The sequence below is a fragment of the Macrotis lagotis genome, chromosome 5 (genome assembly GCF_037893015.1).
Source record: "Macrotis lagotis isolate mMagLag1 chromosome 5, bilby.v1.9.chrom.fasta, whole genome shotgun sequence".
Taxonomy (NCBI): Eukaryota; Metazoa; Chordata; class Mammalia; order Peramelemorphia; family Peramelidae; genus Macrotis; species Macrotis lagotis.
The window spans coordinates 145067151-145083677 of record NC_133662.1 but is presented as its reverse complement, the minus strand read 5'-3'; the positions used below and the strand labels follow the sequence as shown (position 1 = coordinate 145083677).

Below are 16527 nucleotides of genomic sequence, written 5' to 3'. Positions count from 1 at the left end.
GTTCTAGGTGGAAAGAGTAGTTAACAGTGTCAAATGCTCTGGGTAGGTAAAGAAGAATTAAGTACTGGGGGGAAAAATAGCTAAGGCAATTAAGAGATTACTGATATCTTGCAGAGAGCAGTGCAACTGAGTGAGTTTAGAAGCCAGAGAACAAAGAACTGAAGAGTGAGAGGACAGGAAGTAGAGGTTGCAATTATAAGCAGCTTTTTGTAGGAGTTTGGCTAAAAATGGGAAAAGAGATAGAAGATGATAGCTTGAGGGAATAGTAGGTTTTTGAAGATTTTTTTTAGAAAGATTTTTATTTTGAGTTTTACAATTCCCTCCCCCCCATTCTTGCTTCGCTCCCCCATCCCTCACAGAAGGCATTCTGTTAGTTTTTACATTGTTTCTGTGGTATACATTGATCTAAGTTGAATGTGATGAAAGAGAAATCATATCCTTAAGGAAGAAAAATAAAGTATAAGAGATAGCAAAATTACATAATAAGATAATGGTTTTTATTTTTTTCTAAATTAGTCTTTGGTCTTTGTTCAAAGTCCACAATTCTTTCTCTGGATACAGATGATATTCTCCATCGCAGATAGCCCCAAATTGTCCCTGGTTGTTGCACTGATGGAACGAGCAAGTCCATCAAGGTTGATCATCACCCCCTTCTTGCTGTTAGGGTGTACAATGTTTTTCTGGTTCTCATCTCACTCAGCATCAGTTCATGCAAATCCCTCCAGGCTTCCCTGAATTCCCATCCCTCCTGGTTTCTAATAGAACATTAGTGCTCCATAAAGTATATATACCATAATTTGTTAAGCCATTCCCCAATTGAAGGACATTCACTTAATTTCCAATTCTTTGCCACCACAAACAGGGCTGCTATGAATATTTTTGTACAAGTAATGTTTTTACCCTTTTTCTTTGGGTTTTTTTTTTTTTTTGGTGAGGCACTGGGGTTCAGTGACTTGCCTAAGGTCACACAGCTAGGCAATTATTAAGTGTCTGAGGCTGGATTTGAGCTCAGGTATTCCTGACACCAGGGCTGGTGCTCTATCTACTGTGCCATCTAGCTGTCCCCTATCCTTTTTCTTGAAGATTTTTTTAAGGAGACTTAATAGAGAAGGCACCGTTAGTTAGGGAGAGATAGAAGATTAATAAGTTTAGTGGGGATGATAGAAAGGCAGTCTGCTAGAGAAGATGGGTTAGGATGGAAGCAAGAGTACATTAGATGTTTCCTTTCTTACTTGTGGACCTGATTCTTCCCTCACAACACATTCAATTTTGATCTATGTGTATCATGGATGCAAATGTAAAGACTGTCATATTGCCTTCTGATTGGGGGAGGAAGGAGGGAGGGAGAAAAAATTGTTAAACTCAAAACCTTGAAAAAAATGGTAGAAATTACCATTGAATAAAATTGGAAAACAAATAAAATATTTATATATAAAAAAGTATTATTAGAGGGGTTAGTCTTGGCAAGAGGAAAAGAAGAAAACTGATAAATGACAACAATGAGATAAGTGAGATGAAGAGAAAGGAAATAGAGAGAAGTCATATTGAATGATCTCAGTTTTCTTTGGGAAGTTAAACTCAAGATCTTCAGTTTAGAAGGGAAGAAAGGGAGGTGTGGGAGACTTGAGGAGAGAGAAGGTCTAGGAGAGCTTCTGTGAGAAGTGAGATAGTAACTGTTAAGAAACAAATGAACTGTCTTGCTGCAGGGAGGATCCAATTGAAATTGGATAACATGAATTTGTAATGTACTCAAGTTAGCACTGTTACAGGACTTTTCCCAGTTACTTTTAGCCAGTGATCAGGAGGAGTAGAGGGAGAAGATGGTGAGAAGGCTGAAGTTTGGCAAGAAATGGGCAACAATAAGTCTACGACGTAGAAGACAATGTCAAATTGAAATGGTTAACTATTGGATTGAATGTAAGACAAGAATCTAAAGTTCTAAATCTAAAATTTAGAGGGGAAATGAAAAAAGTAAGAGCTTGAGGAGAAAGGGGTGCAATAAGGAATCAATTAGGGAACAATAACAATACTGCTTTGCTGAGGTGAAGGCCCAGTTGATATTGGATAGCATGAATTTATAATGTAACTGGTTAGCATGGTTTTTGAGAGTTTAGAGTTAAAATGGTCATTGGGTTGAGATTGGAGGAGGAATTGAGCAAGAGCAATGGCATCAGAATGAAAAAGAATTTGAGTTCTTATAAGTGGAAAAATAGGATTAGGAGAGCTGAGGCAAAGGGAGAAGTAATGATTAGGTAGAGAAATGTCAGTTTCAAATTAGGGAAGTAGCATAATTGTTGAGTAATTATGAATGACTGAAGTAGAATGAAGGAATACGTTATTGGATTTCTATAATTGTTTCATATTCTATAATATGTCTGTTTTTCTTATACTAAGATGATCATAATTAGTTTAATTTATAAGAAGTACTTGAACCAAAAACCCCTGTTTTGAATAAAAATGGATCTTTTTGTTTTAAATCTTTGATGCTTATTGATCTTTTTTATTGATAATATAACTTAATCCTTCTTTCTCTCCCTTGCTTTGCATTTCTGTTTGGGTCATCTCAGCTTTGAAGTTATGGATCTAGACATTGGGTTCTTAGTTCTTTAGTAGGTATATTTTATTTTTTACTTTTATTTATATTATTAAAATCTCAGTGCTCTGCTCTCAGGTCACTGTCTTAAAATTAGATTAAGACGTAAATGATGCTTGTATTTTGACATCTTCCTTTCTCCCAGTCACAACATTTTAGACTGAATTTGTAATCCTTAGCAGCAGTATCTTCCAGGGAAAGTATAAATGTTCAATTCTGGTTTATTGAGGGAGGGTCAGCCATCTCTCATTACTTCCTTTTTATTTATTTATTTGTTTATTTAATTTTTGCAAGGCAGTGGGTTAAGTGACTTGCCCAACGTCACACAGCTAGGTAATTATTAGGTGTCTAAGGGCATATTTGAACTCAGGTCATTTTGACTCTAGGGCCAGTGCTCTATTCACTGTACCACGTAACTGCCCCCTCTCATTATTTAAAAAAAAAGCTTCCCAAGTGGCCAAGGGACCACATCATTCTTAAAATGAAAAAGACACAGGGTTAAAAAAAAATGTCTTAAATTCACTTAATTTCTGCTAGGGTGCTAGATCTAGGTCCAGGGTTAATGTCCAATGCTCTATAACTGACAAAGTTTGCAAAGTGTGGTTGCCTCATAGAGATTTCTAGAGAGGTAATTATTCCCCTTTTTGGTAATGATATTCACAAAACCTGGTTGAACTGCATCCCTTTTAGTGGAGTAAGGGGTTTTGACTTTGGAGATAAGTGTTACTGTTGCTGCCCCATAGTGAGTAAAATCCTCCTTCACAGCAACCTTTTGAACATTTTTGTCATTTGATATCATGATATCAAAGGTTTATATTTTAAAAATAGTAAGCAGACCTCTGAATTTGGACTGAATCTATAACTGTAAAAGAGAAGATACTTATGCTAGACATTGTCATTTTAGAGCACAAGAACCCCTTAGCCAGTCATTGAGCTGGAAGATCCCCCTTTTTAAAAAAAATTAATTATTTAATTTATTTTATTTAAAAATTTTATTTTATTTAAGTGACTTGCCCAAGATCACACAGCTAGATAATTAATGTCAAATTTGAACTCAGGTCCTCCTGACTCCAGAACCAGTGAGTGCTCTATCTGCTACGCCACCTAACTGCCCCTGGAAGACCCTTTTTGAGAACTGATATTTTGCATTTGAAATGTCTAGAACTAACAAAGGATCAGAGTAGCACATACTGTTTCTGTATCTGACCATTTGTGGCAGAGAGAATGTACAATTATTTATAAGGACTCTTGGAGGCTGGGAACTGGACAGTGAGTCTGTTATGCAGATAAAATTCAGTCTTAAGTTACTGCTAGCTAAAGGGTTGCTTGTGGGGGGCAGTATTAGGTGGAGCAGTAAGTATAGTCTCAAACTATACTTACAAAACAGCAAATCAAAATAATTTGGTATTGGTTAAAAAAATAGATTGCTCAAGTAGAGAAGATCTGGTAGCTTAGCAAACATTAAACATAAAGATCCCAATTATTCTGATAAGGAACTGCTATTTGATTAAAAACTGCTGGGAAAATTGGACAAGATGGAAGAAATTGAATTTAGACTTAACACCTCAATACCAGGCTAAGCTCTAATGGATATATTACCTAGAAATAAAAGGACATATTATAAACAAAAAAGAGAAAATGAAAAAAATTATGCATCAGATTGATGGATAGAAGAAAAGTTCATAAGCAATAAGAAGATAACATGGATAGTTTTGATTGCATAAAATTTTTAAAAAATTTGGGTAAATCTAATAAAGTGAAGATTAAAAGGGGAACAACAGAAAAAAAATCTTTGTAGCAAGTTTCTATAAGAATGATCTAATTTCCAAGGTAAGTAACTAATTAAAATTTAAAAGAATAGGAGCCTTTCCCTAGATTTGTACAATAAAATAAAAGGTTTGAGGAAATCATCAGGCAGTTTTAAAGGAAGAAATCTAAGGCATTAACAATAAGAAAAGTACTTCAAATAAATTCTAATTAGAGAAATAAAGATTAGAGCATTTCTGAAATTCTACCTCATCAGATAAGCAAAGATGACAGAAAAAATTCTAAGTCTTGTAGAGTTTGTGGAAAGCAGGACCTTGATACACTTTTGATGGACATGTAAATTGGTCCAGCCATTCTGGAGTTTGTATAGAAAGTTACTAAACAGTGCACTGTTTTGATCCAGCTATAATACTGCTAAATCTATAAAGAGAAAGAGGAGAAAGTTAGATGGCTGGGTGGGGAGTCAGGAGTACCTGAATTCAAATCTAGCCTCAGACACTTATTATCTAGCTGTGTGGCCTTGGGCAAGCCACTTATCCCCATTGCCTTGCCAAAAAAAAAAAAAAAAAAGAGGAAAAAGTTCTATATGTACAAAAATACTTGTAAGACTTCTTTTTGATAGGTTAAGAAATTGGAAATGAATTGAAGAAGGTTCAATATATTGTCTTCGAATGTACTGAAATGCTGCTGGACTCTTAAGAAAGAAGGAAATTGGGGCGGTTAGGTGGCTCAGTGGATAGAGCACCAGCCTTGGAGTCAGCAGTACCTGGGTTCAAATCTGGCCTCAAACACTTAATAATTACCTAGCTGTGTGGCCATGGGCAAGCCACTCTTAACCCCATTGCCTTGAAAAATCAAAAAAAAAAAAAGGAGGAAATCAGTGATCTTAAATGAGTGACTACAGAGGGATGTAAGCATAGCCAGAAGAAAAAAGTATATTATTATATAAGTATTACAAAGATGATCAGTTTTAAAGATTTTTGTAAACTAATTAATAATGAAATGGAGGGGAGTGCAGCCAAGATAGCAGAGTAAAGGCAGGAGTTCCCACAAAAATGCCCTTAATTAATGACTAACAAAATTCTAGAGGGGCGGAACTCACAAAAAGACTGAGTGAAACTATTTTCCAGTTCAAGTCAACTTGGATGATCTGAGGGAAAGGTCTGTTATACTGGGGTTAGAAAGGGTCTGCGGCACAGCCTAAACCTTGCTTGAGCAAAACTGTTGCAGCCATTCACGAACAGACCTTGGAGCACCTCAGTCTGAGGCAGTGATGGTAGTTTCCAAACCTCTCAGCCCAGGGATCGCCAAGGACAATTGAGAAGGGTAGCAGGAAAACTGTCTCATCAGAATGAGCAAGGAGTCCAGGCTAATGTAGGAGTAGGCCTGGAGTGACACTCAGCAGGGAAGTACTTGGCAGCTACTTTTGGAGTGCTTAGTGGTAAGAGAGTCAGGGGAGATTGCTATCCTTGAGGCAGCACTTTGTTGCTTTGTCCATACTCAGATTTGGGCTGCAATCTGAGGTACCAGTCTCAGGAAAAGCAGCTTTACTATCATAATGGTGCAGGGACTCTCCTCATGATTCCAGGACAGAAAAGAGTGCTTACGATCATCCAAAGACCAAAGCACAGGTCAGTAGAACAGTCACAGCGTTTCATGAGACTTTGGTAAATTGAAGTGTCCCTGAAAACAGCTGTCAAAAAACCCTCAAAAGCTTGAAACAGTGCATCCTCTATCTGGAAGGTAGAGCCCTACCATAACAAAGAGTTAAAATAGGGTCAAATGCTGGGAAAAATGAGCAGACAAGAGAAGAATAAAATCTGACCATTGACAATTTTTTGGTCATATGGAGAATCAAAATACATACTCAGAAGATAACAAAGTCAAAATTTCATTTTCCAAAGCATTCAAGAAAAATATGATTTGGTCTCAGGCTATGGAAAAGCTCAAAAAAGATTTTGAAAATCAAGCAAGGGAGGTAGAAGAAAATTGGGAAGGGTAATGAGAGAGATTGGTAAAATCATGAAAACCAAGTCAGCAGCTTGGTGAAGGAATTACCCCCCAAATACTGAAGAAAATAACATCTTAAAAACCAATTTGGGCCAAATGGAAAAAGCAATCCAAAAGCCAGTAAGAAGAATGCCTTCAAAGCAGAATTGACCAGTTGAAAAAGGAGAAACAAAAGCTCTCTGAAGAAAACAATTCCTTCAAACATAGAATGGAACTAAGGGAAGCAGGCAAAACCAAAAGAATGAAAAACCTAGAAGAACATGTTGATATATCTCGTTGGAAAAACAACTGAACTGGAAAACAAATCCAAGAGAGATAATTTAAAAATTATTGGACTGCCTTAAAGTCATGTCAAAAAAAGACTCTGGAATTAATTTTTCAAGAAATTCTCCAGGAAAATTGTCCTGTTATCCTAGAAGCAGAAGGTAAAATAGAATTCAACCAGTCTCCTGAAAGAGATCCCAAAATGAAAACTGTCAGGAATATTACAGCCAAATTTCAGAACTCCCAAGTCAAGGAGAAAAATAAATACAAGCAGCCAGAAAGAAGCAATTCAAACATCATGGAACTACAGTCAGGGTAATACAAGATTTAGTGGCCTCTACATTAAAGGCTTGTATAGGGCTTGTAATTTGATATTCTGGAAGCTAAAAGAGCTTGGTTTACATTCAAGAATAGACTACCCAGCAAAACTGAACATCCTCTTTTAGGGGAAAAGATGGACATTCAGTGAAATAGGGGTCTTTCAAACTTTACTGATGAAATGACCAGAGTTGGAACAGAAAATTTAATCTTCAAGTACAGGACTCAGCTGAAGCAGAGAGAGAATGTATAGGAAGCGCAAATCATGAGGAACTTAATGATATTGAACTGCTTGTATTCCTGCATGGGAAGATGATACAGATAACTCTTATGAACCTTCTCATTTATTAGTGGAGTTATTTAAATTTGAAATAATACTATAGAAAGATGGAGTTAATGGACAAGAACAGAATGAACTGGAAGAAAGGGAAAGGAGAGGTAGAATGGGATAAGTAATTTCACAAATAAAAGAGGCAAGGAAAAGCTTTTGCAGTGTGAGTAGAAGAGAGGAAGGTGAGGGGATGTGAGTGAGCCTTTACTATCATCAGAAGTGACTCAGAGAGGAAACAGAGACTCAAATTGGGTATAAAAATCAAGTTTACCCTAGAGAAAAAATAGGAGAGGAGGGAAGGAATGGGAGAAAGAGGGCAGGGGGATGGGAGAAGGGTGTAGATGATAGAAGGAAAGATCGTGGAAGAGGGTTGCCAGTTTCAACCCATTTTTGAGGAGTTACAGGGTGAAAGAGAGAGCCTAGACTAAATGGGAGTAAGAAAGAATAGGATGGGGGGAAATAAGCCTGGCAATAGCAGCTATGGGAAAAAATAGTGAAACATTTTCTCTAGTGGACTTATGATAAAGAAAGAGCTAATGGTGTCTGAATACAGACTTTTTCTCCCTCTATTTTCCTTGAGGTTTCTCTTTGTGGGGGTGGTGGTTATATCTACGTTTATGACATGACTATTGTAGTAGTGTTTCATGGCTACGTATTTTTAATCTACAGTGAGTGACTTTCTCAGTGGGGGAGTGGGGGTAAGAGGAATGGAGAGAATTTGAACCTAAAGTTTTGGAAGTAAATGTTGAAACTTTTGCATATAGTTTAAAAAAATGAGAGGAGCAGAACTAGAAGAAAACTGGATACAGAGGTTTCATTTAACCTCATTTCTTTATAAAAAAAACAACAAAAAAAGAGAAAAATAGATATTGGAAGAAAGGAGGATAGCCCTGCTATGTACCTGGCACTCTGATGAAGGTTTTACCTATAGAAACTAGGCAGGCAGAAGTTAAGTGTCTTGCTCAGGGTCACAAAGCATCTTGAGCGTCATCCACTGCCCATTTGATTGCCTTGAATAACAGTGTAAAGACCAACAACTCTGAAAAATGGGAGAACCATGAGCCACACAGTGACCCTCTGAGGAAGGAAAATGAAATCTACCGTTCATCTCACACACACACACACACACACACACACACACACACACACACAGAGAGCCAGTGAAGGAATTTATTTTTCTTTCACATTTTTTGGGAGTGGGGAGTATCATTGCAGCAGGGGTTAGGAGGGAGAGAAAATGAATTTGCTAAATAAATAGCACTTTACAAAATAGAGGGGGAGGGTTGCTACATACAATGTTACACATCCTTTTCATCAGATGAGGTCACTATTATTAGTTTTGTTTAGATCCTTTACTTTTTTTCCCCTTTTTGCAGGGCAGTAGGGTTAAGTGACTTGTCCAAGGTCACATGACTAGGTTAACTATTATCTGAGACTGGATTTGAACTCAGGTCCTGCTGTCTCCAGAGGTGGTGCTCTGTCTACTATACCACTTAGCTGCCCCCAGATACTTTATTTTTTTCAAAAGAGTGGAAATAATCTGTAAATTGTTGTTGTATAAAAGCAAATATGACAATAGACCAAAACAATTTCAAAAAAGAAAATTATTGGTGCGGTGCATAGGTATAGCAAGAATATATATACATAAATATGAATTTTAATTTTCTTCATGACAACAGAGAATGCCTAGTTTCTTTTAACTGCTAAGTGATTGTTTACTTTATTGGAATAGTATAGTGTTTTAATTGCCCTGGTTTTATTTTATTCTTTTTTTTTTTTTGCAAGGCAGTGGGGTTAAGTGGCTTGCCAAAGGCCACACGGCTAGGTAATTATTAAGTGTCTGAGGCCGGATTTGAACTCAGGTACTCCTGACTCCAAGGCCAGTGCTCTAACCACTGTGCCAGGTAGCTGCTGTTATTTTATTCTTTGTTGCATGTTGTGTTATGATTGTTAAAATGAGATTATCTTTTTTCTGCAGAATTTAATTACCTGACCAACATCTTTGTAATATTGAAAATTTTGTCTTAGGGAAGCACTGATTGAATAAAACATATATCTGATTTGTTGATATCTTTGTCTTGCATATCAATCTCTTTTAGAACCTAACCAATAAGGGGATTATGCCATATACAGCACCAGCATCTCATTTTTAGAGTGAGAAGAGACTATAGATAGGTCATGCAGTCTAATCTCCTAATTTACAGTTAAATATTGAATATTGAATGTCATTGACATGTTCATTTGTTCATTAGTAGTTTGGAGATTGGCCACAGAGGAAAGAGGGACTTGAGCTATGGTTTTTTTTTTTTTTTTTTTTTTTTTAGGTTTTTGTAAGGCAAATGGGGTTAAAGTGGCTTGCCCAAGGCCACACAGCTGGGTGATTATTAACTGTCTGAGAGGATTTGAACCCAGGTACTCCTGACTCCAAGGCTGGTGCTTTATCCACTGCGCCACCTAGCCGCCCCTTAGTTATGTATTGAAGGAAAAAGTAGAGAGATTCAATGGTGAAAAGATATTTTAAGGGAACCATTAGTAGACCATTTTGACCAGAATTGAGATTTTTCATGGGAGGGAAACGATAGTAAAATTGTAAAGGTATATTTGGATGAATTTTGCATTGAAAATAAGACTGAGATGCTAAGACTTTAGCTTATGTTTAGTGGTAAATATTAGTGCTTTTTTTCATTTTTTTTGATTAGAGGTTTTTTTACTATTAGGAAAACTTGCCATCAGCAGCATCTAGGGTTGTATTGAAATGATCTAGTTGTTGGTTGGTCATTGAGCCCCTTCTTAGCGAATATGTAATCACTTAAAGTGCTTTAAGATTTCCATTGTTTCTGTCAATTTTTCATTTCTTATTCTTTGGTAGTAATAGTATTCAGTTACATTTGTGAACTAAGGTTAATTTAGCTATTTCCTAATGGACAGGGCATTTTTGTTTTTTCTAGTTCTTTGCCACCATAAACATTCTGGGCCTTAATTTTATAGCTGAGAAAGAAAGAAGTTTGGAAAATTGAGTTTTTCAGTTCATCCTTCCTTACAGTCTAGTTGTGATCCAGACCTGATTGTCAAAGAGCTTGCTATAGGGGAATAAAGACACCTTTAAAAATTCCCTATAATAGGGGCGGCTAGGTGGCACAGTGGATAAAGCACCTGCCCTGGAGTCAGGAGTATCTGGGTTCAAATCCTCTCAGACAGTTAATAATCACCCAGCTGTGTGGCCTTGGGCAAGCCACTTAACCCCATTTGCCTTGCAAAAACCTAAAAAAAAAATTGCCTATAATAGATGCCAGTGCCTAAGTACTTAGAGAGATGGAAAGTCAAGTGGTATTGAGTTCTAAATGGGAAGGCACTGAAAACCAGTGGGGTGAGCAGAGGATTCATGGAAAAAAGAACATTTGAGTGGAGCTTTAGAGGCCTTGCAGCTCAGGGTTAACTACTCACTGAGTTTGAGTGAATGGGAGGTAGCTCTGTAAGAAATGACTAGGGCAGCATCCACTGAGTAGGACATTTAGTGACAGACAAAAGGGTGAACTTTACTTGGGACAATGGGACAGTAGGGTCCCACTGAAAATTTTTGAGCACGTGTTAAAAGATATTATTTTGGACTGGGTGGAGATAAATGGTAGCATTCCAGATAGATGTTAATGACAGTTGTACTAAGTTAATAGCATTGGAAATAGAAGGAAAAAGAAGCCAGAAGTGCTACAAATACAGGATTAATTTAATTTGGTACCTAGATGTGAGGTCAGGAGAATTAATGATAGTTCTAAAGAATATGAATCTGGGCAGTCAGATGAACTATAATTAAATAGATATAGTGGTGAAGTTAACAGTAATAGTTTTAGGAGGAAATATAATGACTACTCTGTAGATTTTGTATTTGTTCATTTTAAAGTGATAGAACATCTAAATGGAAAATATTCTCTGGGCAAATGGTAAGGACTTTATACTCAACATAGAGAAGTGTGTGTGTGTGTGTGTGTGTGTGTGTGTGTGTGTGTGTGTGTGTGTAACAATTTGTGAGTCATCCACATAGAAAAATGGTAGCTAAAACTATGGGAATAAATGGGTGCTAAGAAAAAGACTAAAGAGAAAACAAGATGTTTAGTGGTTGGCAACAGTATGAGATAACTGCCAGTCAACTGACAACTCATTGATTCTACCTTTGAAACCTCTTTCCCTTTAAACACTGCCTCATCTTTGTAACAGGCCTTCATTATCTTATGCTTAGACTGTTGTACTAGTCTCTGGTTGGGCTCCTGCTTGAAGTCTTACTCCAGTTCATCATTTCCTTCTACCTTTTTTCCATCTTTCACTTAACTGTAAAAGTGATTCTTTTAAAGTCCAGGTTTGACCTTATTATAGAAAGTTTTATCTAGGACTTGAGAGAAACCAGAGCAGGCTGAAGATAAAGAAGAGAATTCCAATATAGAGAAACAGGACATCCAGTGTAAATAGAACCAATCTTCAGAGTATTGTTTTAAGGAATAGCAAAGAGAAGGTCAGTGTTACTGGAATGAGATACACGAAGACTAGAAAGATAGAAGGGGTTCAAGTTATACAAGATTTTGATCTCTAAATAGAGGGTTTTATATTTGATCCTTGCTAGAGAGATTTGACAGGTTGTGTAACAAGGTCAAACCTGGACTTTAGGAAAATCTCTTGGGATAATCACATTATCTACTTTCCTTTGTTGTGAGGATAAAATGAGATATTTGTAAAGCTCCTTATAAATCTTCAAACACTCACTATCTATAAATGCTGTGTTAAACTGTGAATGCCTTGAAGCAGAAAATTTGTTATTTGTTTTGGCCTTTGTGATCCCCAGCTCTTAATCACAGTGCTCAACTCAAGAAGGTGCTTAATAAATGCTTGTTGACTGATTTGATGACAATTCCAGCAGCTCAACATTCCATCTCTCACCACTAACTCTAGTTTAGAAAACTCTACATCTTTAACTCTGCCTATTGACTTCCCAGGTTTACTTTAAGTCCCAACTAAAATCTCATCTTTTACAGGGATCCTTTCACAACTGTTCTTAATTTCTACTTATCTTTCCTCTACTAATTCTTTTATTTATCCTATATTTATTGATTGATTGTTGATTAACTATGGAACCACTGAAATATTAGAGGGGCAGGAAGAATGCCAGAGAAGTATGATATCACTGCAGCCAATAATTCCTTCTAATTTTACATTTGTGATTTCTTGATCCTTGTCTTCTTCCTACCTCTTTAGAGTGGTTTGCTCTTTTAGAGTACAGAGTGAGGTGTTCTGTGTTTGATAGTCTTGTTTTTTCCTGGGCATTCTCTGCTATGGCATCAAGTATCATCTTTGAACAGATGATTGTCAAAACTTCATCACAGATTTGATGTCTTGTCTGACCTACATCTCTTACTTTCTAGGACAGGAGTTCTTTAGACCTGTGCTTAGATGGGAAAAAATTTTTCATCTTTATTTTCAATCAGTTAACAAACATATATTAAGCTATTAATAAGTGCTGGGCGTACAAAGTAAGCCAAACAATAATTTTTGCTCTCAAACCTCTTCCTGAAATTAATAATTTTCTTCTTATAAACATTATTCCGAGAGGGATCCATCTATACTTTTATCAACCTGCCAAAGGGCTGTATTAATAGGTTAAGAACTCTTGCTGTAGGATGTCCTACCTATTCCATTAGCCCTTCAAATGCAACACATCCTTAACTGAACTTATCTTTTTTCCTAAACTGTTCTGATGTCATTTTTTTCCAGTGGCTCTACCAGTCTCCCATGTTGAAAATCTTACTATATCAATTCTTCGATCCATCTCTTCTTTTCCCTGGACTCCTCCTAGTACAGGAACTCAATATCACTTTCCTGAATTATTGTAATAAGTCTTTTTACATGTCTTCACTCCTTTATATTTCCCTCTTCCAATCTACCCTTAATGATACTTTTCAGACTTGATTACCTTTGCTGCCAATGACTCCAATATCATCTTTTACCCTTCTTCCAGCTGACCATCTCAAATGACATCTCCATGGAACTCTTTGTATCTTACAGAATACTTGTACTTATAATAGTACGTTATCTATGTCTATATTTATAAATTCTCTACAAAACTATATAAACTCTGTGACAACTTGTTTAGCATTGTATCTCTTCTCGTATTGCAGCATAGTTCTTTCTACATTGAAGAACTGAGTCTTGAATTAAAGTAAGGAAAAAGACATCAGAGATTAATGAAGGAAGAATAAATAAAACAACTCACTGGCTAGAGAGCAAGGAGTTCTAGGGATGATATCCAAGATTTTGAAACTAATTGATATCAGTGATAGAAATAAGGAAGTCTCAATGGTCAGTTCATTTTGGGTGAAAGGATATAAGCATGATTTTAGAATATTAGTTTTATGGTAATAGTAAGTCTTCCACATAATGGCAAAATATTTACCAACTAGCAGAATAAATGTATATATAAAGGAAGCTTACTAGAGACTGGAGTTGTATACGAGGATACTGGATAGAAGCTCCTTTTTTGACTTAATTAGCCCCCTGCTCCTCTTGACTTGAAGGTTTCTTAAGAGAGAATTTGTGAGCACAGAGAGAAGAACAGACCTCCAGAGTGTGCCTAAATTTAGAGGATGAGATGAAGAAGTGGAACTGTTTAATGATAAAGAAGAAATGATTACAGAGTCATAGCCAGCAAGGAACACAAATAAGTGTTCCAATGACAGGATTTAGGTACCTTACATTATAGAGTTGGTGGTGATTGGTATTTTGGATAAAGTAGATTCAATAGAGTAAATAGACTACTAAAATTTACGTGTTCTCAATAGATCAGATGAAAAAAACATTTACTTTGCAAACCTTGAAGCATTATGTGAATACTAGCTGTTAACGATAATGATGCTAATGATAGGAAAAAAAACCACTTGAAAGGATCACAGAGTGAGTGGGCAGTGAAAAAACTGTGGTGGATTAGTATAGGTTTAGGGCTTTATATCCAACAGAAAATCAAATCTAAATGCTTCTGGATTATTTATTGTTCAGTATCATTTCTTTATTTTCATATGATTATATGTACAGTTATTGGCATCTGTAATTTTTAACTAGCTTCTCCCTGGTAAGAAACTTTAAGGTAGCTTTTAGGAACTATTTATTTAAATATCTTGTTGTTTTTATATTATAGCTGCTCAGTTTATTTACTCAAGACGTGACAAGCCATCATCATTTGTTGAACCAGTAGAAGAATATGACTATGAAGATACAAAAGAACCTACTAACACTATTTCTAATCACCAGCTTAGTGGAATTGATCAAGGTATGGTAAAAACAAACAAAACAAAACAAAACCCCAAAACTTTTTTTCTCTGTTATTCTGAGCTTTAATTCCTTATACCAGTGGTTACACCAGTGATTGAGAAAAATCTTATCTCAAAGGAGAAATGATAGATTCCAACCATGCTTCTAGTATTACAAATTCTATAGAAATGTAAATTTTAATTTGGAAAGATCAGGTCTGTTTTATGATACTATCTAATGTGTTTTTTGACCACTGTTGTTTGTCATAGCTCGTCTTTATTCATGCCTTGATCATATGAGAGAGGTGCTTGGAGATGATATCCCAGATCAAAAGATGATTGAAGCAGTGCTGCAAAATAAATTTGATGTGGAGAAGGCTTTAGCTATGGTACTTGAGCAAGATAAAAAGCAAACCAAGAGTGAGGAGCCTCTCTCCATGGGAAAGACAACAAAAGGTATGCTATTAATTGTTTTAAAACCTATTATTGCTTTTAATAACAATGTTTGACAAAGGTTTGTATGTACCTAACTCATTATCATTCATATATTGCCTACCTAATTGATGGATTACCTAGGGTGCCTTGCTATTTCATGTACTTAAGTTGTCTACCTTTGGGCTCATTTATTGTTTGCTTTCATATCTTGCCTGGGCAAATCAAATCAAATTCAAGCTAGTAACTTTCTTGTTAGTAGTATACATTAAAAAGGATAACATAGGAAGTAGAAACTAATGACAAAGAAAATTGGGGATTGAATATTTCCCTGACCTGTTTTTTTTAAATCATTTCCTGGAAAATTATATATAAATGGAAATTGACATCTAATCAGTGTTTAAACTTGTTAAGCAAAAGCCAAACTTCAGGTGTTATTTATAGAACATTAGAGGTTACTTAAAAAGATAAATGTATGTTACACACACACACACACACACAAACAGTGCTATACTTGAGTATATTTGGGCCTTTACTTTTGTCTTTGTATCAGGTTTTTCTCTTACTCATTTGAGCTTTTTCTTATAGCTAGTGTCCTGGATATGTAAAATGTTTGACTCAGTGTAAAGCAAAGTTGTTGGTGAAGAAGCTGCTTTTATTTGGACAAAGTTGACTGACCATTGTGGAATTTGAATCCTCAGCCATGGTCTCATTTAGGGAAATTTTCTGATTTGATTAGCTTAAGATTAAAAAAAACTAATTTAGACAAGTTTTGCTTAGGTATTTGTATATGTTTTTAAAGGTTGGGTCTTGTAAAGTTTTCTTTTGTTGAGCTTTTTGGGGGGGTTTGAATGTGAATAACAAACCTTATTAATTTTAGATTCAGGAATTAAGATAATTTGAACAAAGGCTAAATTGAAGACTTTATAGAGAAATAATATATAAAAAAATTGAGTATTGTTTACTTACTCAAAAATTACCCAATTTACAAAAATAATTTGGATAGTGATAAATTCTGTTTTCATTAAAGTAAGTTTCAAGATCCACAACTTACAGCATATTATTAGCTTAGTAATTACTGTTTATACTCAAAAGTAACAACCCAGCAATTTTAAAGAATTCTGCATTCAAATTCTTCATGAATTCAGACTTATTGCACCCCTAGTAATTCACATTAGATTTTATCACAATGTATTTGTGCTCCTGAATAAGAAATTAAAAAGATAATAATCCATTTACAGAAAAAATTTGTTGAAAGTAAACCATTTCCTGTATTGGTAGCTGTATTGGATTGTTAAAATTTTCAATTGCAAAAGGAAGGCAAAAAGTGTCTTGAAAGTAACCTTCAAAATATTTCTTAAATAATGAACATGCACCTCTTTATTCATGTCTCAGTTCTTTAAAGAAACATTTAGTAATTAAATGCCTCATTTCATGTTTTCTTTTGGTTGCTGTGACTGTCTTCTCCATATGTGGAACTTTTTTTTTCTGGAACCATTTACCTGAAAATTACTGGCTATTTGTAA

At 35.7% G+C, this 16527-nt stretch overlaps 1 protein-coding gene across 2 annotated transcripts in view; it reads left to right on the top strand.

Annotated features, from left to right (window-relative positions):
* HBS1L (HBS1 like translational GTPase) overlaps window positions 1-16527 on the top strand; it is a 125804-nt gene that overhangs the window by 13051 nt on the left and 96226 nt on the right. For both annotated transcript variants that reach the window (XM_074187636.1, XM_074187637.1), the window contains exons 3-4: window positions 14458-14589; window positions 14840-15025. In XM_074187636.1, coding sequence (XP_074043737.1) covers window positions 14458-14589; window positions 14840-15025 — 318 coding nt within the window. The remainder of the gene's footprint in view (window positions 1-14457; window positions 14590-14839; window positions 15026-16527) is intronic.